Source organism: Juglans regia, chromosome 2, assembly GCF_001411555.2.
Source record: "Juglans regia cultivar Chandler chromosome 2, Walnut 2.0, whole genome shotgun sequence".
Lineage (NCBI taxonomy): Eukaryota > Viridiplantae > Streptophyta > Magnoliopsida > Fagales > Juglandaceae > Juglans > Juglans regia.
The window spans coordinates 12,006,555-12,033,364 of record NC_049902.1 but is presented as its reverse complement, the minus strand read 5'-3'; the positions used below and the strand labels follow the sequence as shown (position 1 = coordinate 12,033,364).

The 26,810-nt window shown below is 39.9% G+C and overlaps 1 protein-coding gene across 1 annotated transcript in view; it reads left to right on the top strand.

Annotated features, from left to right (window-relative positions):
• LOC108987186 overlaps window positions 1-24,842 on the top strand; it is a 64,715-nt gene extending 39,873 nt beyond the window's left edge. Inside the window, exons 14-17 of the mRNA XM_018960062.2 lie at window positions 526-709; window positions 3,796-3,947; window positions 23,565-23,780; window positions 23,997-24,842. Of these exons, the coding sequence (XP_018815607.2) occupies window positions 526-709; window positions 3,796-3,947; window positions 23,565-23,780; window positions 23,997-24,647 (1,203 nt within the window). The 3' untranslated portion in view covers window positions 24,648-24,842. The remainder of the gene's footprint in view (window positions 1-525; window positions 710-3,795; window positions 3,948-23,564; window positions 23,781-23,996) is intronic.
• Window positions 24,843-26,810: the final 1,968 nt, after the last annotated feature.

Genomic DNA, 26,810 nt, shown 5'->3' with positions numbered 1-26,810 from the left:
TGGCAAAACAATTTTAACAATTTCGGTTTAGTTTAACTCTCATTTCACTTCGGGCTATGCCTATCTCGCATTAATAAAATTCTTATTTACTGATAAAAATTGTTTTCACTTTGTTTGGGTATTTAGAAAAAGCAAATGCTAGATTCAAACATGGTGCTCTTTTCAGTAGTTGTGCGAAGGCAACTAAATAAATACCATCCAAATAAATAGCATAGGAAATTGGTGAAACTTGTATGCTTCAGTTGCTGTCTAATCATTTATTAGTTGTGGACTAGTTACACCTTATGGTAAGCCAAATCTCAAAAAAAAAAAAAAAAAAAAAAAATAGTAAGCCAAATCTAGATGACCTCATGATGGAAATGTAATTGCAGTTGAAGTATGTTTATTGGCATTATACATTGTGTGATTTTTGCTTTTATATTTTGCACTTGAAGCTCTTGTAGGTCATGGGCTTATCTCACCTTATAGTTATATCTGCATAGCCTGAAATGCTATGTTGTAAGGAGTATCTGATAATATTTTCAGGCTGTTGCAGAGATTGCCAAGGCATCAAAGCAAGAGGCGTGCTCATTGCCCACTCAGGCTGAGTCTTATTTTTTGCATGTGAAGTCAATGATGTCCGATGTTGAGAACGTGGCAAGAACAGGATCCAAGCAAGGCTCCGATACATCTTTCTTTGATGATAATGACATGTCTCACATGGAATTAGGTGGTTTCTTGACTCATGTTTCTTTTTGTTTCACAGCAGTATTTCTTTGGTAGTGGCTGCCATCCCATTTGAGAGCCTGCTTTATTGTCCAATTTAAAAGGGAGGATGCCATGTGTATTAGAAAAAAAATCAGGTTAGAAACACAATGCATCACTTTCTCTCTCACTCTCCCAAATAGGTCTCTACTCTCAATCTCCTCTCCATTTCTCTCTCTCTCACCATGATTTTCTACCAGTCTTGAAAGTATCGAACTGACGAGGAGGGAAATGATGATACATTCAAAGGCACGATAGGCACAGATGGAGGCATGGTCAGTGTTGCAACAGGCCTCCCCTCGTGCTTGATGGAGATGACGATCCATCCAAAGACATGGCAAGAACAGTTCACATCCTTGGAGCCCATGGAGAATGAGTTTAGCTCCTCCATGGTTAGTTACTTGACTGCTGTGATTGACAAGGGGTGGCAGAGGGGTGTTCTAAGCTTCTGGGATTTTGTTTTCTTGCAGGAATTGCACTCCTAGAAGTTGTGGGGAATCCTGGCCGTGGCTGAGTAGTCTCCTATGTTTTCTAGGATTTGTACATGTGGTGATAGGGTCCTAACCTGTCTAGGATTAGAATTCCTAATGAATTGGGGGGTTTTTGGAATTTTTACTGGCTGTAACAGCCATTTTCTAGGTTTTTCCTGATGTATCTTGGACTCCAGTTGAGCTTAGGACTCCTAGCAGAAATCTGGGTCTAGAGTCTCTGGACTTATCCTAGTTGAACTTGGATTCCTAGTCCACTTAAGGTTCAGCCAGGGCACATCCTAGGGCTTTATTGGCCTAAAAACAGAGATTTACCCAAAATTTTCACTCAATCCCTATGCTTGTAGCCCATCTTAAGGTTGGGCCAGAATTATGGGCCCATCAGCTTAAATTCTAAAAATCCAACCTAAGATCTAGGGCTCGGGTGTGACTAAAAAGCTTTGATCTATGGCTAGAATTACCTCCAACTTTTGGATCATTTTGAGCTAGGATTTGTGAGTTATTAATTTTCAAGCAATCGGGATAAATTGGTTTCTCATGAATGGCAGAGATTCTTCAAATTTCATATTAGGGATTTGTCTTTTGCTTTGTTTTCATCAGAGCTGATTGGGGAAGAATTTTTGGTTCTCAGAGGTGAGGATTTTTTTCTCTTTGCTATCGTCTTCAAAATCACAAGAGAGGGAGGGAAATGAAGAGGCGAGAGAGAGAAGTAGACCCATTTGAGAGCAATAGAGAAGGTAGCACGGCACCATTTCTAATCTTTGGATTTATTTTACATGCACATGGCATCCTCCCTTTTTTAAATTGAAGGATACAGGCTCCCCAATGGGAGGGGAGTTGCTCTTTTTTTTTTTCTTTTTTTAAAAGATATCATATAATATACTTCTCACTATTCAATGATGGCCATATAGAGATACTGGTATTTGAGGTTTATCTATCTGTTGGCACTTTCTGCAATTTCATCTACTTTGCATATCGTTTATTAGGTGTGTCACCGGTCATAGTTAACTTGACGATTGCATTAATTAAATTTCTTTTTCAGGAAAAAAACATATTTAATTGAGGAAGAAGCAATAGAAATCAATTTGACCTTACGAAAAACAAATTATCTTTTGTAAACTAATGCAACTTGTAGTGTTTCTCAGAACACTTCAGTGATGCATATAGTGTTGCCTCCGTTTACTGTTTATCACGAGGAAAGAACAATTATTTGCCATCCATTACTTCAATAAACGCAGGTTCTTTATATTTTTAGTTCTGTACCCTTTTCATGTTTTTCTGATCTTTTATTGTTAGACCTTCAATTTTCCTTTTTACACATGGTGGAACCTTTTCTTTTATGTGGAGAGTGAAAATTTAATTTTTCCTTTCTAGAATTCTCTCTTTTATGTAGTGGATAATGAAGTATCCAACCTTAGCCAGTCATGGTTTTTTTTTTAGTGTCTTCTATTGATTAGCTCTTTTTTTTTAAAGCTCAATTGAGCTCTCTTTTTTATTTGTTTAATTTCTTGGTTTAAGTAATGAAGGGCTCAAGGAATTCTCATGTCAAGAGGACTAGTTGTCACTATGAGATAACTCAGTGTTTGCTTAATAAGGTTAACGCCAAATTCCCCAGTGCTTAAATGGTGCCCACATCAGTTGCCATTACTGATTTCATACCACGTGTGTGTATCCCTTAGCTGTGAATGTTTTCTCCAACCACAAAAGTTCGCGTCCATTAGGCCTTCTACCTCCCATTGCACTTGATGGTGGGCTTCTTTCGGGTTTTTTGCTGTCTTAGGTCCCTTTGTGGGCATGAATGATCTCCAGACACTAGTTAGCCATTGGCCATTGCTTTGCCACTAGTTGGCTATATAAATTTCCCCTAATGCTTTTTAGCTCATTTGAGCCATTGTTTTGGCCATGTAGGTTGTGGCTCAGTATCTGCTCTTTGTTTTGATTTTACCAGCCACTGCTGGCTCTGTGTCTATTGAAGTACTTGTCTGCAACAAATTATTCTATCGATAGATGGATGTCTAAACAATCTCTCACTCTACATTATGTATGTATGCATCTATGTTTATATATGCGAAACCATTGCCTTTAAGATATCTTGTTTCCCATATATAATGCTCTATTTGTTCTTAGTGTTGGAAAGACTTGATATTTCTTTGGAAAAAGTCCTTTTGATCCCCACAAACTACCACACTTTTTGCAATATGACCACCAAAGTTGTCACTTTACAATTCCAACTGCCACACCGTTTGTAATTTGTCCCCTCCTTTAAAGATCATGTCACATTATCTATTTTTGATCCATCTTAACAGTTAAATCTAAAGAGGGTGTAAATTGCAACTTGTGTTTTAAATTGAAGTCTATGTGACAACCTTGGTTTTTTTTTTGGGGGGGGGGGGGGTGAAGTGAAGTGTGATTTTTCTTATTCTTTCTATAGACAAAATGAAAAATGACTGGCTTTTGAGATCTTGGTATTCTGGAAGGCTGCTAACTCGTATTCTAGCTACCACTCTTTTTCCTTATTCTTTCTACGAGTCTTGGCTCATAGTTTGTGATATTGTGAACATAGAGCAATGGGAGAGCATTTCATTCAAGTTAAATGAATCCAAAAGATACAGAAGAACAATTGGATCTATTGTCAGTTCGTGTATAACTACTGCAACTCCTCTACTGGCTTCGATGAAGCAAGAAGCCTGCTTGATCGCCCTAGATATAGTTGAGGTATCTTCTGCCTGATTAGTTTTATTTTTTTCAACTTCTTTCCTCTAGTCTGGTGATGAATGACATGTTATTGAGGTAGGAACATGCAACGTATTATGGTATTTATATGAATATTATTTACGCTCTGCACTCATCAAATTTGATAACTGCGCTATTTGATCATTAATTGATGCAACTTTTGCAGATGCTTTAGAAAAATTCCTTTATGCTCTTTTATGGACCTTGTAGAAACACATGGAAAGATCTTACTCATTTCATTGATGTACAAACATATATATATACTACATAAAATTGACACTTATACCCTCACACACTTATATTAATTACAAACATGTCCTCTAAGACTCCCCCTCAAGCTGGGGCATATATATCATATAAACCGAGCTTGAAACAAATAAATTTTAACCGACTCCACACAAAAACTTAGTAAACACATCTGCGAGTTGATTGGCAGACTTCACAAAAGGTGCGACAATGTCACCTCTTAGTATCTTACCTTGAATGAAGTGACAATCAATCTCTATATATTTTGTTCTCTCATGGAACACAAGATTAGAGGCAATATGCACTGCGGCTTGATTATCACAACATAACTGAAGAGGGGTGGGAGCTGGAAACCCAATCTCTTGAAGAATGTTTCAACCATGCCAGCTCACTAGTAGTGTGACTTATTGCCCTATATTCAGCTTCTGCACTAGACCAAGCTACTACTGCTTGTTTCTTACTCTTCCATGTAACTAAGTTACCTCCTATAAATGTACAATATCCAGTAGTAGATCTTCTATCTGAAGGGGATCTTGTCCAATCAGCATTTGAAAAGGCTTCAACCCTAAGATGTCGATTTGATTGATACAATAATCCAAGGCCAGATGCTCGCTTAAGATAACGAAGAATATGAATTACAGCATTCCAATGTGAGACCCTAAGTGTTTGTAAAAATTGACTCAGTACACTCACTGCATAAGAGATGTCTGGTCTAGTGATAGTGAGACAATTTAATTTCCCAACCAAGTCTTTGATACCTACTTGGATCTCCAAACAACTCCTCTATCTCTTTCAAGAATTTACGATTTGGGTCCATAGGGATGTCAATTGGTCATGCACCTAGCATGCTGGTTTCTTCCAGAAGATCAAATACATATTTCCTCTGAGATAGGTTGATACCCTCTTTAGATCTACCGACTTCAATTCTAAGGAAATATCTAAGCTTGCCCAAGCCTTTTGTCTGAAACTAATCATGTAAACACTGTTTCAGCCTAGCAATTCCAATAGAGTCACACCTAGTAATTACAATGTCGTCCACAATACAATCAACAAAATGTGACATGCATCACTATGTAGGTGAAGTACTGAATGATCTGTTTGGCATCTATGGAGACCAAATGCCAATACAACATCAGAAAACTTCCCAAACCATGCTCGAGGAGATTGTTCCAAACCATATAATGCATTTTTTAACTTGCATATAGTACCTCGATACTTCCCCTGAGCAACAAACCCAGGTGATTGCTCCATATAAACTTCTTCATGCAAATCGCCATGCAGAAATGCATTCTTAACATCCAGCTGAAATAAGGTCAGTCTAAATTAGCAGCAAGAGAGATCAACACTTGAACAGAGAAGGTTTTGGCAACTGGAGAGAAAGTCTCCTCGTAATCAATGTCATATGTTTGAGTGTAACCCTTTGCAATTAAGCGGGCTTTCAGACGTTCCACAAAACCATCAGGATGAAATTTGATTGTATATATCCATATATAGCCAACAGGTTGCTTACTAGGTGGTAGTGGAATAAGATCCCATATCTCATTACGGTGAAGGGCATCCATTTCATCTTTCATTGTTGTCCTCCATCCCGGATCCGGTAAAACATCTTGAACTGTTTTAGGAATAGAGAATTTTGAAAGTTGAGAGGTAAAACATGAGAATGATGGAGATAGGACATGATATGAGACAGATTGACTAATCGGATGTTGAGTAACACAAGATCAAGTACCTTTGCGGAGAGCAATAGGTGGAGAGTCTGAAGTACTAGGTAACTCCGGATCCTAAGATGGAGACACGGTTGGTGAAGGCATGGAAGCCGGAAGCCACAAACGACGCGAGTAAACTTGTAAAGGAACTGGGGAAGGGGGTGGAGGTGGAGGCGGAGGTGGAGGACCTGCGACAGGATGGGAAAGTGTAAGAGTAGGTAATGGTAGAGGATCACACTCAACACTCAAAGCTGTGTCAGAGAAATAAGGTGTGGACTCAAAAAAGGTAACATCAGCACTTGTGAAGTAGCTTCTAAGGACAGGACTATAACAACGATATCCTTTTTGAGTCTGAGAATAACCAACAAAAAAACACTTGGTAGAATATGGATCAAGCTTATCAAAACCTGGGTCAAGGTTATGAACATAGGAAACACACCCAAAATTTTTTGAAGGGTAAATGGTGGAGATGAAGGAAACAAGTTGGAGAAATGAGAGGAACCATCGAGAATTGATGAAAGCATACAGTTAATAAGGCAACAAGTAGTCATAACACCATTACTCCAAAATCGTTTAGGAACATGCATGTGCAGTAAAAGTGCTCGGGTTACATCGAACAAATGACGATTTTTACGTTTGGCCACCCCATTCTGTTGGGGTGTATAAGAACATGAAATTTGATGAACAATTCCTTTGTCTCTTAAGTAAGTAGCAAATGCACTAGATTGATATTCTCTAGTATTAACAGAACGCAAAACTTGAACTCTTTTGTTAAATTGGGTTTTAATTTCTTTACAAAACACTTTGAATATGTTAAGAAGTTCAGATCTTGCCTTCACCAGAAACACTCATGTCACACGAGAGTAGTCATCAATAAATGTGACAAGATACTAATACTTGTTTGATTCAATATTGATTGGTTCCCATATATCAGAGTGAATCAATTCAAAAGGACTCGATGCTCGTTTATCAACTCGATGTGCAAAAGACACACGATGATGTTTACTAATTTGACATGCTTCACAAGGAAAGGGAGACACATTTCCTAGATCCCTAACCTAACGCTTCAAAAGGGAAAGAGAGGTGACCTAGGCGACAGTGTCATTCATAAGCAGATGATGAGGATGTAAGAGCTCGAGTGGGTGACTGTTTAACATCAAGATAATACAGACTGCCAGCTTCATGCCCTGTGCCAATCTTGTTTCCCGTCTTGAGATCCTAAAAGACACATGAAGAGGGATAAGAGGTCACTGAGTATTGAAGAATTTGAGTAATCTTACTAATGGACAACAAATTAAAAGGACAACTATGAGCATATAGAACAAATGATAAGGATATAGAGTCGGTGAGCTTAGTGGATCCAATGCCTGTAACTTTAGCAAGAGAACCATTAGCAAGAGTAACACTTTTTGGAGATGTCACAGTATCTAATTGGGTTTTCTGGTTTGGTGTATTTTGGGTTGTTTTTTCATGAGCTTTTTGGGTCTTTAGGGGCTTTTTGGGTCATTTTGGGCAATGTGTTTTCTTGAATACATTTAGTGTACTTGGTTTCTCCTTTTGATATATATATATATAATATTTTTACTTATAAAAAATAAAATAAAAAATATTCCATGGAGTGCTCCCGTTACTCGAAATTCTGGTCATTCATTTCCCTCCAAATGCAACAAAGCAGACAAATGAGAGCCATCTTCCACAACTTCAATCTGGGGTATCCCCTTAAGTCCTCTCCAACTAGCTAGTAGATCAACCACCCACCTAGGCATAACCCATACTAATCCCACTTTGTTGAGAAAATCAATCCATGAGGCCTTGGCAAACCCACGTTTCCTTAGATTCTCAATTTTCAGGATCTTCCGGAAGGATGTAGTCCAAACAAAAAAAGGTAACCTTGTGCTTTACTCCTCCAAGTGCTCTTCCAAGGATAGTGGTTGCTAGCTTGAATAGTAAGGACCTCGTAGAAAGAGCATACAGAGAGTTTTCCTTTACTAGAAGGAGTCCAACCAATCTTATCCACCACCGCATCATCAGCTTTAAAAGGAGTATAGCAAGTTAAAAAATTAAGTAAAGACACCAACCTCCCAATCATGCCCTTCCCTAATGAAGCTGATATTCCACTAAATGACTGAGAATAGAATTTTCTTCATTGGCATCGGGTGTCTAATAGTCCAATAAACTGGCCAGACCCCTTATATTGCAAAGTTACCCACAACAACCAGCAAAGATTTAGAAAGATTTACTTTCAAACCGGAGACAGTTTCAAAGCAAAGTAGAATTGCCCGCAAAGATTGGATATGATCTTGGCATGCCTCACAAAATAACTACGTATCATCTGAAACAAATAATGAGAAATAAGAATTGAGCCTTAGTTAGCATTCCCCGCCAAGAAACCTGAGAAAAAACCAACCTCAAGTGAAACTGACAACATTCTACTAAAGGCCTCCATGAAGACGACAAATAAGAGAGGTGATAGTGGATCGCCTTGTCTCATCCCTCACAGTTGTTGAAGAAATCCATGGGATCACCATTCACCAAAACTGAGAATTGAACTGTTGACGAACAATGTATAATCCACAACCTTCATCTTCTCCCTAAAGCCACGCCTTCTCAACAAGTAATATAGGAAGTCACAATTAACATGATCGTAAGTCTTCTCCATGTCTAATTTATGCAAAATACCCGGAACTCTTGACTTGATCTTGTTATCCAAGCATTTGTTAGCAATAAGGACAAATCCAATATTTGTCTTCGTCTTACAAATGCATTTTGAGACTTAGAAATGATTCTATCTATGACTAAGCTCATCCTATTAGCAAGAGCTTTTGAAATTATCTTGTACATCTTATTTACGAGGCTAATAGGACGGGAATCCTTCACTTCCATTGCACCGGAACAAGTGCAATGAATGTAGCATTAAGGCTCTTCTCAAACGACCTCTTTCCCCCTTCCATCTCTGGCCATGCAGCGACTATCTCAATAGGATAATCCTGGTACAGCGATCCCTCCGAACAATTACTCAAAAGCTCAATTTCTCTCCCAACTAAGTTTGTTTCCAACTGACCTACCTCCACTTCTTGCAATGGGATCAAGTCTCTTGGCTCCCTTACCCAGTCCTGAAGAAAAATCTCCTTCATTCTCGCTCGTCGGCATCACCATCATTGGAGGGAGAGCAGTAGAGGAACCATCAACAACCAACGAACAAATCTGTCGCCCCAAATGGGGGCAGAACCATTGATGTGCAGAGGAGAGAAATTCAGGTTGAACCCATTTCATAGACACCCTCATTCTCACTTGCTGGCAGTACTAGGACCAATGACTACCAACGAACAAATCTGTGACACCCTAGCAAGAGGAAGGGCAACCATCAACGCGTAGTGAGGGGAACCCAAGGCTGAACCCCTTTTGTATCCTGACAGTGAAGCTGGGTTTTTGACCCGCCAAACCTGCGTGGATTAGGTTGCTCGTTGGTCCAGCCCAATATTCTCTTTCCCCTTATTTATGATCCTGTTCGTGGGCCCACTAAGTTTACAATTAGGACAGACCAACTGAAGCCCACTACACCCTGCCTTCTCTTTAATCCACTCCAAGCCCATATCCGAGCCCATTCCCTTGTCTGCTTGTCTGATCAGCCCCTCCACCATCTCATTTAACACCAAAAGATTCTCCTTCATTTCTGATAGTTTTAGGCATGCCACCTATGGATGAGCCTCCAACTGACGAGCCACCTGCTGTAGCCCCAACTCCCTTCTGATTGGCCCCCTTATTTTAAATTTTGCATCTCTATGATTGTCTTTTGGAAACACCCCTATATATGTGAGACACCAAGACAGTCGCTGGGCTTTCTAGAGCCTCCTTCTATGATCTTCCTTGTGCTGATACGTGAGCCATTGATCTTGGGATGCCTTGAGCACACCCCCTACCAACATGCAAAGAGGACACCCTGTTTCTGCTGCTGAAAACAGAGGTTGACACTTGACTAAGAGCACCAGCAAAGCTCTTCCATCCCCTCCCTTCTATTCCTTCCGAGATTACAATAGAAACACTTCTTTGTCCTCCACTGTATTCCGCCATCACCAAGTATCTGCCGAAGTAATTGGAAACTCTGTTTACATCTCTAGTTGTTATTAAAAATTTCAGTTGTAGGTTAGAATACAATCCTCCACTACTTTCACCACCCAGCCCATGGAAAAACTTCCCACAATAATGTCTTTCACCACTTTCCTGCTCCTTTTGGTATGTCAAATTGGTTTGAATTCGTCTCAATCAAGAGTTTCCTTCTTATTAAAAAGCCCAGAATTCCCTTAATTACAACCTACAAATAATATGTAAATAACGTAACAATCCAAGGAAACAATCTAAATATGGCCTTGGTAAAGACATCAGCAGTTTGGTGTTCGGTGGAAATGTGAGGAAGTGTAATAACATGTTGATCAAATGCTTCACGAATGGAATGACAATCTACTTCAATGTGTTTGGTGCGCTCATGAAATACTGGATTGGCAGCAATCAGAATAGCACTTGTGTTATCCGCATGAAGAGGAGTAGGATAAATTGCGGGATACCAAGTTCACCCAACAAACCCCGAAGCCACACAATCTCCGAACATGCTGATGACAGCACGATACTCAGATTCAGTAGAGGACTTCGAGACTCGATCTTGCTTCAACTCTTCCAAGAAATAAGAGCATCACCAAGGAAGATGCACCAACCAGTAACTGAACGGCGAGTGTCCACACAACCGGCCCAATGAACATCACAATAACCCATTACTTGTAAGGAGTTCCCATTAGAAAATAATAATACTCTACCAGATTTACCCTTGAGATATTGAAGAATCCGTCGTACTGTTGCTAAATGAGAGCGACGAGGTGCCTACATAAACTGACTGACCTGTTGTACAACAAATGAAATATCTAGTCGTGTAATTGTCAAATAATTCAAACTCCCTATTAGTTGCCGATTTAGAGATGGATCAGATAATAGTTCACCCCCCCTCCCCCTCCTTGACAAAGCTTCAAATTGACCTCCAGTGGTGTAAGTACTGAGTTCCCAGACTGAAGACCAGACAAGGTGAGAATCTCTTGGGTATACTTGTGCTAATGCAAAAGTATACCATTGGGACAAGAATGCACCTCGAGACCAAGAAAATACTGAAGTGAGCCAAGATCTTTCATATGAAAGGTAGTCTTGAGATGTTGCTGTAGTTGCTGTAATGGGCCTCCTTCACCGAGTACGAATTATCAAGAAATAGAGAGACAAGATCCAAGAAGTAGAGAGAGAGAATATTTCAGAAAGAGAATGTAGAGAGAGAAAGATAAAGAGAGGAAATGCGAGGGAAAGTTTGTTGAATCATTTCATGCGTATTACTTCCTTTGCTTCTGTTTTTATAGTTGACAATTAATTTAACGGCACCATTTCGTGCCTTCTTTACAGAATACACTTAATGCAACGACATCGTTCAATTGCTCTCCTTAAACCAAAATGATAAACGACAATACAACTTCACCACGACTTGCCGTATTGACATTCCTCCAACTAACAAAACTACCTTCCCATATCCTTATTTCTGCTGCTGCATATGATTCTTCCCACAATCCTTCAACAATTCTTGTCTGCTGCTGCACACAAACCCCTCGATGTTGCAAACACTCTGGACCCTTACATACCCCTCCCCTTCAAAGCACCTTACTGACAAGGTGAGGGAACTTATGCCTTAGTTGCCAATAAGGTTCCCAAGTGGCTTGGTCAACATCAGTTCCTTCCCATTGAACCAAGACTTCCACCATTGCTCTATTGTTCACTTTCCTGCTACGGCGCTTTAGAATGTTCTGAGGCTCAGGTGCAATTTCTTGAACATCCACTGGTGGCAATGTTGCCAAAAGAGAAATATGTTGTTCAACCTTCTTCTTTAAACAAGAGACGTGGAACACAGGGTGTAATTGTGATTGTGGAGGTAACTCAAGTCGATAAGCCACCTGGCCAATCCTTTCCAATATTTGAAAAGGACCAAAAAATTTGGGTGACAACTTCATTTTTCTCCTCACTGCCAAGGACTTCTGTCTATAAGGCTGAAGCCTTAAATAGAACCAATCCCCCACTGCAAAAGTCCTCTCAGTATGTTGCTTATCGTACTGAAATTTCATCCTCTCTTGTGCCAACACCATATTAGTCTTCAATATGTCCAATATTTGTTCACGAGACTTAAACAATTCTTCCACAGCTTGATTAGATGGGAGACCTGGAACATATGCTTGAAGGGGAGTAGGTGGTACTCCATAAACTACCTCATAGGGAGTGAGCTTAGTAGAAGTATGGAAAGTGGTGTTGTACCACCACTCAGCCAAAGCCAACCACTCAACCCACTGCCTTGGTTTATCGCCTGAAAAGCATCTTAAAAATTACTCCAAACACTTGTTTACAGCTTTAGTTTGACCATCACTTTGAGGATGGTATGCTGAAGAATAAGCCAGATTCACACCTTGCAACTTGAAGAACTCCTTCCAAAAGGAACTGAGGAAAGTAGAGCCATGATCTGATACAATGGATTTTGGCATGCCATGTAGTTTAAAAACATGATCCAGGAAAACTGAGGCCACTTTAACTTCTATGAAAGGATGTTTCAAAGGTAAGAAATGAGCATATTTCGAAAGCCTGTCAACAATCACCATAACAACTGAGTAGCCTTTAGATATAGGCAATCCCTCTACAAAATCCATAGATATATCAGTCCAAACTGCTTGAGGAACTTGCAAGGGCTAAAGCAACCCAGCTGGGTGAACATTTTCAACTTTATTTCTCTGACAAACTTCACACACCCTGATGAATTTCTTGATCTCAATCTTCATACCTAGCCAATAAAAGTCAGAACTTGCTCTTTGCAGTGACTTATGAAAGCCTAAGTGGCCTGCAGCAGGGCTTGCATGAATAAAATGCAATATTCTGACTTTTAAGTCAGCACGATCAGGAATATACAACTTACACTTCTTGAACAAAACTCCTCCTTTAACAGAAAATGATGAGTTTGTTGCAAGGTTCTTGATGAGGACATCTTTTATTTTGGTTATTTTACTTATGTTTTCTTTATTTTAATGGGCTTGGGTTTGGGCATTAGCCCATAGACCTTTTAAGGTTTACTTAGGGTTTTGTTATTTTTCCTATTTAAATGCTTGTAATGAAACACTGAAGACTAGTTTTTGAAGAATTGAGAATTGAGCGCTTGTTACAGCCACCTCCTTCCCATCCCCATTTCTCTTGCTTTCGTCTCCTTCTCTTCTCTTTCTGGGTTTCTTTTATTCTCTGTCTGCTATTATTATGATTTTATTTCTTGTTTTCATTTCTATCCTACATCATATTGGTATCAAGAGCAGGTTATATTGTTTTCTCAAACAATAGATTAATTTTCAAACCCATCCACCTGAGTTCCTTTCGATCCAAGCCAAAACAAAACCCATTCACCTTCGCTCAGACCTTGCCGAAAACCACCAAGTGAGGCTGTGGAAAATCTCCAGAAACCACTGCACATTCCTGAGCAGACCATCCCGATAAAGCAAACCGTCACATTCACATTCCCCTTTAGTGAGTCGGTTCTCTCCGATTCTCCCTCTCGTTCTCTGTGAGTTGCCGTCGTCGCTGCCTCTCCTAACCCTGAGTACACTGCCGGTAAGCCTCTTGGCCTCTTCTCTACCTCCGTCTCATCTCTTGGCCTCTCCATCTGTGTTGTGTTGCCGTCCACGTCGGCCCGATACAGCCCCTCCCTTCGACTTCCTTTCCATCGTTACCCCAGTGCAGAAACAGACCACAGCTCAGCTCCCCTTCGAGATAGACCTCACCGAAACTACCAAATCAAAGATAGACGACGCCAGAAACACAAAATCTTAGCTCCGATCCCTCTCCCTCCAGCAGACATCTCTCCCTCTTTCGGTCTCTCCTCTCGCGAGCGATTTTATTTTTCTCCCAGTGCAGAAATAACCAGAACAACAAGTGTAGCATAACGAAGCCAGTCAAAAAAAAAAAAGAAGAAAGAAAAAGGAATTGTAACTGCGGGTGCACCATTAGAAGCGTGTCTTCTCAACGATTGAAGGGAGTCCTTTTTCCTATTTCTATTTGGTTTTATACTATCAGTTTATTTTAAAATTGTAACAATTGCTTTTCTATGTGCTGCTATTACCCAGACCCACTTGATTGGATTCTTTTTGCTAATTTAGCCTCCGCGATTAATTTTACTCCACTTTTCCTGCGACCCAATTTATCCAATCCTTAGATTTTGTATTCCCATTATTATCTCATTTTAATAGTCCAAAAAAAAATTCCTTGGATTTTCTTAATTGGTATTTGGTCTTTGCTTTGTCATTTTAAATATCAGCATTAGTTGCTTGCCATATTTGGATTTATGTAATCCCAAAAAAAAAAAAAAAAAAATTTGCTCAGGTTGATATTTTCATTGCTTGCATTTGTTGTCATTGATCTCTCCCTTGAACTTCATTTAGCGGTTGTTGCATTGCATGCAGTTGCGTAGTGGTCGTCTTGTCACCTCTAGTTCCAGTACCTTTACCATGGATCCTACCCAATTTGATGCCTCACTCGACAATTAGCTCAACTAGCCAGTAACTAGAAACATGTACAAACTCAATTAGCGGCTGTTCAAACTGAGATGGTTGCTACTCGTGAGGAGAACAGGGACCTAGCTGCTAGGTTGAACAATTTTGAGGAACCCTCTCATTCGTCTGACAACTTTGAAGTGTCCCATAATAGACACTATCGTCGTCGACGAGGTAATCGACAACATGTCAGACATGATCGTGGGGGTAGGGATTATGATCGTGAGCGAGAATGAGACCATTACTGTCAAAGTACTCAGTCTCCTACTCACCATGAAGAGCGCTTATTTAGAAACATCAAGTTAGAGGCCCCTACTTTTGATGGTTGTTTAGATCCTCGAGTTTTTACTCAATGGATTACGGATATGGATCGTTTCTTTACTTGGTATGGGGTTTCTGAGGTCGGGGAGTTGAATTCGCCAGCTTGAAATTAACTGGCACTGCCCAACTCTTTTGGGAGAGTGTAGAGGATCTTGTTGAGAGGCGCCATGCGCTTCCTGTTGGGAGTTGGGAAGAAATGAAACGTGGCCTTCAAGAGAAGTACTTACCCCAATCTTACAGGGGTAATTTATTGGACCAATGGAATGCCCTTACACAGGGCAACCGGCCAGTGACTGAGTACGTCACTCAATTTGATGAGTTTCGAATGAGATGTCATGTAGTTGAGGATGAGGCCATGACTTTGAGTAGGTTTAGACAAGGCCTAAAAGAAGATCTTAAGCGCAAGCTTATCCTTTGGGGTGTCACTACTCTTGATCACGCTTATTCTTTAGTTCGAGATTCTGAGTCAGTTACCAGGACTCCGTATGGAAAGCGTGGTGACAACCACCCGTCCATCACCCCAGCATCCACTCTTTCCCCTAAGTCTCTCCTAGGGCCTCCCCCATCTAATGTTCCTCCCGTACGGGAAAATAAAGGTAAAGGTCCTGAAATTTCTAGGACTTCCTCCCGCTTGCAGTGCTTCAACTGTAAGGGTTTTGGCCACATTGCCTCCAATTGTCCTAGTCGAGCCTTGGTCATTGAGAAACATGAGGGTGTTGTTGATGAGCCATTAGAAGATCAAGTTTATGAACCTAAGCTTGAAGAGTTTGGTGATTTGGGTGATGATGAAGATTCCTTCATAGGTTGTATCCGGACCTTTCCTGTGGGTCTAGGTTCTATGCCCCTTGTTCCCGACACACCTCGGTTAAGTGTTGTTCGTTGTACCCTTGCCCAGCCCAAGGATACTGATGATTGGCGCCATCATGCCATTTTTCATACTTATATCAAAATCAATGATAAGGGTTGTAAAATCATTGTAGATAGTGGTAGTTGCATTAATGCGGTTTCCGTGGCTACTGTGTCATGTCTTGGGTTAAAGCCAATTCCTCACCCTCAGCCGTATAGTGTTTCTTGGATTGATACCTCTTCCATAGTTGTGAAGGAGCATTGTCTAGTGCCTATCCAGTTCCTAGAGTATAAGGATCATATATGGTGTGACGTCATTCCTATGGATGTCGGTCATATCATTCTTGGTCGACCTTGGTTGTTCAACTTGGATGTAACCATCCATGGTCAATCCAATTCATGTTCCTTTGTGTTTAATGGGAAGAAGATTCACCTTAATCCGTTACCTCCAAAACCTGTTGGCTCACAGCAAGTAAAGAAAATTGTGGAACGAAAAGGGCTAAATATCATTAGCCCTATGGAGTGTGAGCATACACACATGGGTAATTATGTTGTGTTTGTTGTGGTTGTTATGGAGGTCCCGTTGGAGTCTCCAATAGTGCCCTATGCTCAAACGGGTGGTCAAACTGAAGTTGTTAACCGCAATCCTAGTGCTTTCAGAAGATGTCTGGTCCAAGAAAATCTTTGGGATTGGGTTTTGATCCTCCCTACAACTCAAATTGCATGTAACATTTATGTGAATCGGTCTTTAGGCATGAGTCCCTTTGAAGTTGTTCATGGCTATAAACCTAGGAAGCTTCTAGACCTTATTCTCATGTCCTCACATGCTAGTGTGTCTGTATCAGCTAAGGCATTTGTACAACATCTTCATGACTTGCATATTGAGATCAATAAACAATTTGAAGCTAGTAATGCATCATATAAATTTCGAGCTAATTTGCATATTGGGGATTATGTTATGATCCAAATTAGTCTAGAGCGACATCCCCCTGGATCTGTTTCTGAATTGCAGGCATGTAGTGTTGATCCTTTTAAATTTTTAAAGCATATTAGTCCAAATGCCTATGTCATTGATCCTCCATCACATTTTGGTTGCCACCCTGTTTTAAGTTGAGGAATTAGTTGCTTACAAAGGCCATTTCAATCCCTCCAATGATCCTCTTCTACCTCCATCTGTGGATCTTGATCCTGACCTTTTGTCATTCCTACTCCAATACCATCTTTCACAGCACACAAAGATAAAATTGATGCTATTTTAGATGAATAGATTGTGTTGACCAATGATGGAGAGGTTCAACGCTTCTTTGTTCGTTGGGTAGATCGACCTGATTCCCACTGTACATGGAATCCCAGAGAGACCCTTCAGCAGCTTGATCCAGATTTATTGGAGTTTTATCGGAGTCAGCAAGATCTTCTTCTGCCTGGGTCATCGTCCACCCGTTCCGAGGGAGTTGGTGGGGATACCAGATTCAGGCCTCCGCTCACTCATGTTTATGGAAGTCGGAAAAAAAAAAAAAAAAGCTTGCTCAACCACTCCGCTTATGGTTGGGTGATTGATTGCAGCCTTATTGTGTTTTGTTCACTCGACGGAGTCGAGTTTTTCCCACCCCGGGAGAGTTGTTGAGGACATCTTTTATTTTGGTTATTTGGTTATTTTACTTATGTTTTCTTTATTTGAATGGGCTTGGGCTTGAGCTTGAGCTTGGGCTTGGGCATTAGCTCATTGACCTTTTAAGTTTTACTTAGGGTTTTGTTATTTTTCCTATTTAAATGCTTGTAATGAAACACTGAAGACTAGTTTTTGAAGAATTGAGAATTCAGCGCTTGTTACAGCCGTCTCTTTCCAATCCCCATTTCTCTTGCTTTCTTCTCCTTCTCTTCTCTTTCTGGGTTTCTTTTCTTCTCTGTCTGCTATTATTCTGATTCTATTTCTTGTTTTCATTTCTATCCTACATCAGTTCTGCTATGAAATCACAAATTGCTACTGCACCACTTGATCTTCAACATATGCCCTTTTTATTTCTTCTAGCCAAGTAGGATTTGGAACAGATATGGCTAGCACAGATTCAACATTTCCATCCTGATCTTTTTTGGACAAAGCATCTGCCACTTTGTTTTCCACTCCCTTTTTGTATTCCACAGAAAAGTCATAGCCAAGCAACTTTGAAAGCCACTTCTGTTGAGCAGGGGTTCCAACCTTCTATTCCAACAAGTACTTCAAGCTATGATGATCAGTTCTGATAATGAATGAACCACCCAACAAATAAGGCCTCCATTTCTTGACTGCCAAGAGCCAAGCCAAAAATTCCTTTTCATAGGTGGATAACTGAATTTTCTTGCCCTTCAAGGCTTGAACTGAAAATAGTCACCCTTCTCTTCTTAATATGGCCAAGAACTCTCATAGTTTTTGGATTTGGTGTTCCCCCCAAGGCTTGAACTGAAATTGAAGCAGCACTAGCAACCCCTTTCATCTGCTGACTACCATCTTCTTGTGACTGCTCAGCTTCTTCATCTGATTCCCATGACTCCACTTGAGGTAAATCCATACCCTCTAAAACATGCACCCTTGGTTTTGCACATTTATGGCCTTGATAATATTTCTCATCACAGAAATAACAAAGTCCTTTCTTCCTTTCGTCTTGCATCTGAGTTTCGGAAATTCTTTGAAAAGGCATTTTAGAAATAGCCTGCCCTCGAGGAGGTGTTCCCAAAATGGAAGGGGCTTGCACTGATCTCTGCACATTATCCCCTGAATCATAAGAGTTAGTCTTCCAAACCTTTCTTGTGCTCCAAATATTCTGTTCTTGAATCTTGGCCAGTCTTCAAGTTCTTGGGATTAAACATCTTCAGAGTAAACCTCACCTCACCTTTCAAGCCACTTATAAAGCAACTTAGTTTATTCTTCTCAGAAATTCCCTTGATCCTATTAGAAATCAAATCAAATTCTGTCTTATAGGTAGCTATTGTACCCAATTGCTTCAACCTTGTAAGAGCCTCCATTGGATCATCATAAACAAATAATCCAAACCTCACTTGTAATGCTTGAGTAAATTCATCCCAAGAATGAAACAAACCTGCTTCAATAGAATTCTAAAACCAAACCAAGGTTTTCTCCTCCATGTAAAAAGAAGCAGCAAAAAAAATTCTTTGTCCCGGTGATACTTGATGGTACAAAAAGTATTGGTTAACCTTATACACCCAAGCCACAGGATTTCTACCAGAAAATCTTGGAAACTCTACCTTGATGCTTTTAAAAATCCCTCATCACTGTCTTCATGCATTTCTTCATATGCCATCGATCCATTCATTGATATTCTTGAGATCTGTTGTATAACTTCTGCAAATCTTTTATCCTGATTCTCCCTGTCGACTCTTGCAGTTTCCTGCTACTGTACCAAAACAGCAATTGTATCCTTAAGCTGCTTCTTATGCTGATCTTCTTGTTGTCTAAGATGATTCAAGGAATCCACCACTTGTACATAGGATCGCTTTCCTTCAGCCATTACTACTAATACCAATTGTAATGGACCTCCTTCACCGAGTACGAATTATCAAGAAATAGAGAGAGAAGTTCCAAGAAGTAGAGAGAGTGAATATTCAGAAAGAGAATGTAGAGAGACAGAGACAAAGAAGAGGAAATGCGAGGGAAAGTTTGTTGAATCATTCCATGCGTATTACTTCCTTTGCTTCTGTTTTTATAGTTGACAAATAATGGAATGGCACCGTTTCGTGCCTTCTTTACAGAATACACTTAATGCAACGACATCGTTCAATTGCTCTCCTTAAACCAAAATGATAAACGACAATACAACTTCACCACGACCTGCTGTATTGACATTCCTCCAACTAACAAAACTACCTTCCCATCCTTATTTCTGCTGCTGCATATGATTCTTCCCAAGATCCTTCAACAATTCTTGTCTACTGCTGCACACAAACCCCTCGATGTTGCCAACACTCTGGACGCTTACAGTTTCTCAATCAACTGAGGGTCAAACCATGTGATAACAATATCGTCCACATATACTAAAAGTGCAACAAGTCCAGTGGAAGTCTTCTTAAGAAAGAGAGAAGAATCAAACTGACTCTTGAGTAAAATGAAACTCAAGAAGAGTGGTACGAAACTTTTCAAACCATACACGCAGTGGCTGTTTTAATCCATACAAAGATTGCTTCAACCGACACACCTCAATGGAGGAGTGAGTGAACATTACCAGGAGTCGTCATATATATTCCTTCCTTCAAATCCCCATGTAAGAATGCATTCTTCACGTCCATTTGCCAAAGAGACCATCCTTTAGAAGCAGCGATAGCTATAATAGTTCGTACAGTAGTCATCTTGGGCACGGGTGCAAAGGTCTCCTCATAATAAAGGCCATAGTCCTGACATCTCCCAAAAGCCCACCAAACGGACTTTATACCTCTCTATATGCCATTAGGCCATAGCTTGATGGTATTAGCCCATTTTCATCCAATGAGTTTTACTCTCTCAAGACATGGGACGATGTCCCAGGTGTGGTTATCTTGAAGAGCCTTAAGTTCTTCTTGCATGGCTTGCAGTCAACAAGCTTGAGTAGAAGTCTGAGAGTAAGATTTGGGCACAGAGGTAGTATCAAGAGTAGCCTGATGAGCAGTATGTGAGAACCCATACCTATCCAGGAGATGGGAAACTCGAGATGACTGTCGAGGTTCAGGTGGGATGGGATGGGATCAGACGTTGGTTCAATGTCAGGAAGGGGCAGTGGAGACTGTGGGCGATGTCTTTGGTACACAACCCCTGGCTTAAAGCGTTCAAGAGTACAAGACACATCATCAAAGATAGGAAGCTTAACAGAAGCAGAATCATTAAGAACATAAGACTGGAAGAAATATTGGTTTTCAAAGAAAACGACATTTCGAAAGACACGGAGCTTGTTAGCATCCGCATCATAACACAAACCCTTTATGTGTGTTACTATACCCGAGGAAGGCACACTGAGCAACCTAAGCAGTAAGCTTGTGATGTTTAGTGGATGGCAAGTGAACAAAATAGACAGCCAAATATATGAAGAGAATTATACTCAAGAGCAACACCAAACAAACGAGAATACAGAGAGTCAAATTGTAAACTTTGAGAGGGTAGACGATTAATCGAATAAACAGTTGTAGATAAGGCTTCTACCCAAAACCTAGGAGGCAATTCAATCAACAAAGTACGAACAACATCCAAAAGATGACGATTCTTATGCTCAGTCACCCCATTTTGTTTGGGGGGGGGGGATATATGTCCAATGAGTTTCAGAATTATCTCAGAACCAAGGGTATTCTCTCTCAATGATCTTGTCCTTACACCCCAAAAGCCTAAAAAGTGGAGAACACATCAACTTTAGATCGAAGGAAATATATCCAAGTGAAACGATTATAGTCATCAATGAAGGTTACGAAACTGAGCATGAGAAAGTACGGGACTCACACCCCATACATCAGTTGGGACAAAGACTTACTATATTCATTGATGTACCATCATATACATACACTACATACAATTGACATTTATACCCTTACAGGTTACCCTAACTACAACCATGCTCTCTACTAATAGGGGTGGGTGGGGTGGGCTACCCTGCTCCGCCCATGCGGGGCAGGGTGGGGCGGGCTACCCTGCTCCGCCCATGCGAGGGCTGGGTCCCCTGCCCTGCATGGAGAGGGCCTGGCGGGGGCAGGATGACCCCAGGGGGGCCCCGCCTCGCCCCCCGCTCCGCTCCACATATATAATTTTTTTTATTTTTATATATATATAAATGAATATATTGTATATAAATATATACAATTTATTAAAGACTTAAAATTGTATTCTAGTCATTGGATTGCCTTGGCCTCCCATACCTAGGCCAAAATAATCCAAAATCTAACTCTAATGTGTTTAAGTTCTTTTTATATTTATAAATTTTAATTTATTATTTAAATTATATTATAATTTAGGTCTAAAAAAATTTTTTTGGACCAAAAATTTTTTTTTTAAATACAATGTGTTGGCCTAGGTTGGGGACGGGGTGGATGGGGTTTTTTCGGGACCCCGCCCCCGCCTCCCTAGGGGGCGGGCTCAAACCCCGATGGTGTGTGGGCAGGGGAGGGTATCCCCTGCTCGCACCATGCGGATATCACCCCTACCCTCTAACACTCCCTCCACCTCAAGCTGAGTATTACTTTATCCGCGTTACCAAACAAATGTTATTCCGGATAGGAATAAACTCTTACTCTAGGTTTTGGTTATTCACACTCGAGGATTGGATAGCTACTACCTGCAACCAAACACTCCGGGGCTTCAACTGTTTCTGGCGACAGACCCTTTCTAGCTGCTGATGACAACGGAAAACTTCTCAATAATCATAGAAAATGACGACGAGTTCACCCCTTGTGCCCAGTACTGGAGATGACACTAGAAACTCGCTGGAAACAACTTCAAACACTTACGGGTCACCGACGACGAAGAGAGAAACCACTTGGATGCACGGAAGACGACAACGAACTTGGATCTGGCAGCTGCAAACACTGGTGAGCTTAGATCCAGCCACGAAAGTCAGATACTACACTGGAAAACACTCCAACGAATTCAGACAATAGTGAACTCGATTTCGGTGTGAACCACCGTACACCACTTACCACCATCCGACAACAGGGATCTCTCATACCATGTAGAAACACGTGGGACAAATACTTACTTTATTCATTGATGTACCATCATATATATACATTGCATACAATTGACATTTATACCCTCACAGGTTACACTAATTACAACCATGCCCTCTAACAAGTATGAATAATCTCAAAACATGTGGAAGCTCGACTGCCATGTAAAGGAAAAGGTAAAGATTTGCTTTTACCAAGTTTAGAAGAACTACAATCAGAAGACATATTAGAAACTGAATCTTTATTCCCCAAATAACTATGTTTCATAAGATGAGTCAAAACAATAGAATTGGGATGTCTCAATTTCTTATGCCAAACATTACTATTATTAGCAGCAGTAGTACAAGCAAAGGAATCAAAACTAAAAATGGAAAACTGAAGAGGAAATAAACGTCCCACTTTAGGTCCCTTCGCGATCATTTACCTCGACGCTTGATGCTGCACACAACAACCATTACGATCAAAGTGAATTTCACAATTATTATCTACCAGCTGTCCAACAGAAATTGAATTCCTCTCAATCGGGAGTTTCCTTGTTAAAAAGCCTAGAATTCCCTTAATTACAGCCTACAAATAATATGTAAATAACGTAACAATCTAAGTAAGGAAACAATCTAAATAGGGAAACTGTGCAGCAGCCTAGTGTCTAACAAAATGGTCTCCTATAAATATATACATATTTACTGCCATATATAAATATATATATATATATTTCGTTGACATGGTAGTGCGCAAAGTAGCTCTGCCCTCCCTTATAAACTCAAAAACCTTCGAATTGACTAAGAATACAGCTATCTCCCCACCAGAGGAAACAGTTAATTCGGGTGAGAAGCACAAGAATCAGCCATTAAGGATGAAAATATGGGGAGAGAGAGAGAGAGAGAGCTAATCTTACTTTGAACTTATTTTTGTTGTGATGCTACTTATATGTTTAAATTTCACATATTTCAGCAGGCGTATGGAGCTCATAGAAAGAGTTAATAACCTGGACTCAAATATCATAATGATAAAACATTCTTTCTGTTTTAATGGAACAAAATGATAGTTCAATGTAGTGAAATGATAGAAGCTCCACAGTGTTTCATTGAAAACTGGAAATGATTCTTCGCCATAGTTATGTTGATGGTTCTCGTTTTTATCTAATTGCATCATAAGATCAGTGGGAACTCCCATGCATGTCAATTTCTGACTAACGCTTTACTTTTTGGAAGGATGGCATTATGACACTGGAAAAAGTGGAAGCAGCCTATAAACATGAGAAGGCAACTAAAGAAGCAATTGAAGAGGTGATACGGTGCTGCTCATTCTATCACATTCAGGACACTTTAGATGCCACTGATGAGGGGGCTGATGAGAACAGGTTGCTTCCAGCAATGAATAAACTATGGCCCTTCCTGGTTTCTTGTATCCGAAATAGACATTCCGTGGTTAGTGGTCTTTCATTTTTCCATATCACGGAAGAGTAACATAGTAGTGGCCTAATGAATCTTACTGAGTAGGATTTGGATAATGACACAGATATCTTATTTTCCTTTAAATAATTCTTCTGTTAAAGTAACCTTGAACTTTTCTGAACTAATTAGAAGACAAGTTCCATTTTATGTTATCATTCTTACAAGACTATTGACTTTGCTATACTGCAGGCTGTCAGGAGATGTTTAGGTGTAGTAAGCAGTGTGGTACAAATCTGCGGTGGAGATTTCTTCTCGCGCCGCCTCCATACTGATGGGCCCCACATCTGGAAAATCCTAACAACATCCCCTTTTCAGAGAAAGCTCAATCTAAAGGAAGAAAGAGCTCCATTACAACTTCCCTACAGAAGTACTTCCATTTCACGAGATGACCCAGTTGCTGAAGTCACAAATTTGAAAGTCCAAGTTGCAGTGCTCAACATGATTGCTGAATTGTCGAAAAACAAAAGAAGTTCTTCTGCAATGGAAGTAGTTTTGAAGAAGGTTAGCAGTATTGTTGTGGGGATAGCTTGTAGTGGGGTTGTTGGGCTTTACGATGCATCCGTGAATGCCCTTCTTGGACTTGCATCTATCGACCCTGATCTTATATGGCTTCTTTTAGCTGATGTCTACTACACTATGAAAAAGGAAGATATGCCTTCACCGCCCATCTCAGATCTGCCACAGATTTGTCGAATTCTACCCCTGCCCTCATCTCCTAAAGAATTCCTTTATATGCAGTATGGAGGGCAGACTTTTGGTTTTGACATTGACTTTTCTTCTGTGGAAACTGTTTTCAGGAAACTGCATTCCCAAGTTTTCATTGACCAAATGTACAGTTAGAGATCTACCGTATATAGTTTATCTGTATAGATACAGGAAGATACCACAAGTAGTTTATTTTGTTTGCGCATCCCAATGACTTTCCTATTGTTTGTCTGCGCTATTTTTTCTTCTATCTGTCTTTCTTTGTTTTTCTTTGCTTTTAGCATAATGGATTTTGGATCCTCGAAGCTATTCCTTAGAAGGTGAAATATATCTCTGTTTTGTTCTTTATCATCACTATTACTTATATTTTTACGGCGAGTGGGGACCAAGATGTTAAGGCATCACCCACTGCTGGGAAACATGTTTTGAATGCCAATGGTTTTTTAATAAGTACATTTACCATGCCTTTCTATGAAAAACGCTTGTTGCAAGCGCCTGATGCAAACGGCGTGCAAACGTGGCTAACGTAAAGACACTTGATGAGAGAGAGACTAAGCTGCTGGAGCTGGTGAGAGAGAAAGACCGAGCTGATGAGAGAGGAAGAATTCATTTTAAATCTGATGTGGCATGGACGACTGCACGCCTGTTGTATCTACCGACTGTATATAGAAGAACTGCCTTTCTATTGGTGAACCATTGTATATAGGTAGATTAAAGGCATCTTTGCTTGCTCTTTGGGGGGCTGTTGGGAACTAGCTTGGAAGTATGGTTCTCCCTCAAATGGTCAGAGGGTGCTCATAAAACATGTGTTGAGTAGCACGCCTATTCCCTTACTCTCTGTACTAAGGCCTCATTTGGTTACGTAGTTCAGATGAAATAAGATGTTTTGTTGAAAGTTAAATAAAATATTGTTATAATATTATTTTTATTTTAGGATTTGAAAAAATTGAATTTTTTATTATATTGTATGGGAGTTTGAGAAATTTGTAATGATTATATGAGATGAGATGATATAGTTTGGTTTTGTGTAACCAAGCCAACCTTAATGTTTACAAGACGGTTATGCTGTAAGTGTTGAAAGTTTTACTCGAATTGTTTTGCAGGGTGAGATTAAAGGAAAACCAAAGAGAATAAGTGGCTTGAAAACAGGTTTCCTGACTAATTGAAGATTCATTTGATTAGGGTCCAGCTTAAAAAAAAAAAAAAAAAATCCTAGTCTTCCTTGTGGATTAAATACTTTGGATCAAAGTCTATGTTGGTTCGCATCCTTGTATTATTGTTTTTTCACGGTATGAGCTAAAGTTCCTGAGATCTGCGGCTTCTTTGAATACGTATGGAGTACATGACAGATGATTAAAGAAGGAAGAATAGCATTTTTTTGGTTGAGAAATGGTCTGATTTTGGTATTCTGAGTGAGAATGGATCTGGTAATTATGAGGTAAATGTTGTCTAAGAGCAATGCCAATACTAGCAATTAAGTGCTACATCCTAGTAGATGCTAACCACATCAATTCAAAAGAGAATGATACTGTGACGTGGGCAGAAAGTGCTACATTCCCAGCTTTTTCCGGCGTTGTTTTTCTTCTCTACCATGACAAATTAATTGAGTTAAATGTAGGTATTGCTCTTCCCCTTGTCCTTGACTCCTCCAATTTGTGCTCTATCACTAGTGCTTACTACCACCCATTTTCCTTTCATAGAGATCAAATCGGTCCAAGTCAATAAAAAGGTCCTTATGAACCTAAATATAAAGAAAAATGCTAATACGAAGCTTATTGTTCAGATAACTCTCTTGACGTAACACCATATGGTTTATTAAAAGAAAACACAAATACAAAATGAGTAGATGGAACTTAAGGTTTCAGTCTCTCTCTTACATGTTTTTTAAAATACTTTTGTTTTTAAATATATATATTTTTTTAATAAATCATACAATACTATATGATAGTGTCACATCAAAAAGACCATCTAAACAATAAGTTTATTGTCATGGAACCTACCTAAACTAAAAGATAATAAAACATTTGGGGACAATAAAAGCATTCCATTTTTTTTTTTTCTTGGGCCTTATACTTGAAAAGCTGCGCCCAAAAGAAGCCTGATCCAACTGGTTGGCCAATTGTCTTATAACATCTAAAGATCGCACGAAATGAGGGCAATATTATTCATCTTTTCACCTCTGAAAAAGCATTCGGCCTGTTGCCCATCATGCAAAAGAGTCTAGTTATTGCACCTTTCAGATCATGTACGTTTGGAAGGAAGATTACACGAATGTTTATAGGGTTGTAAATGAAAAAA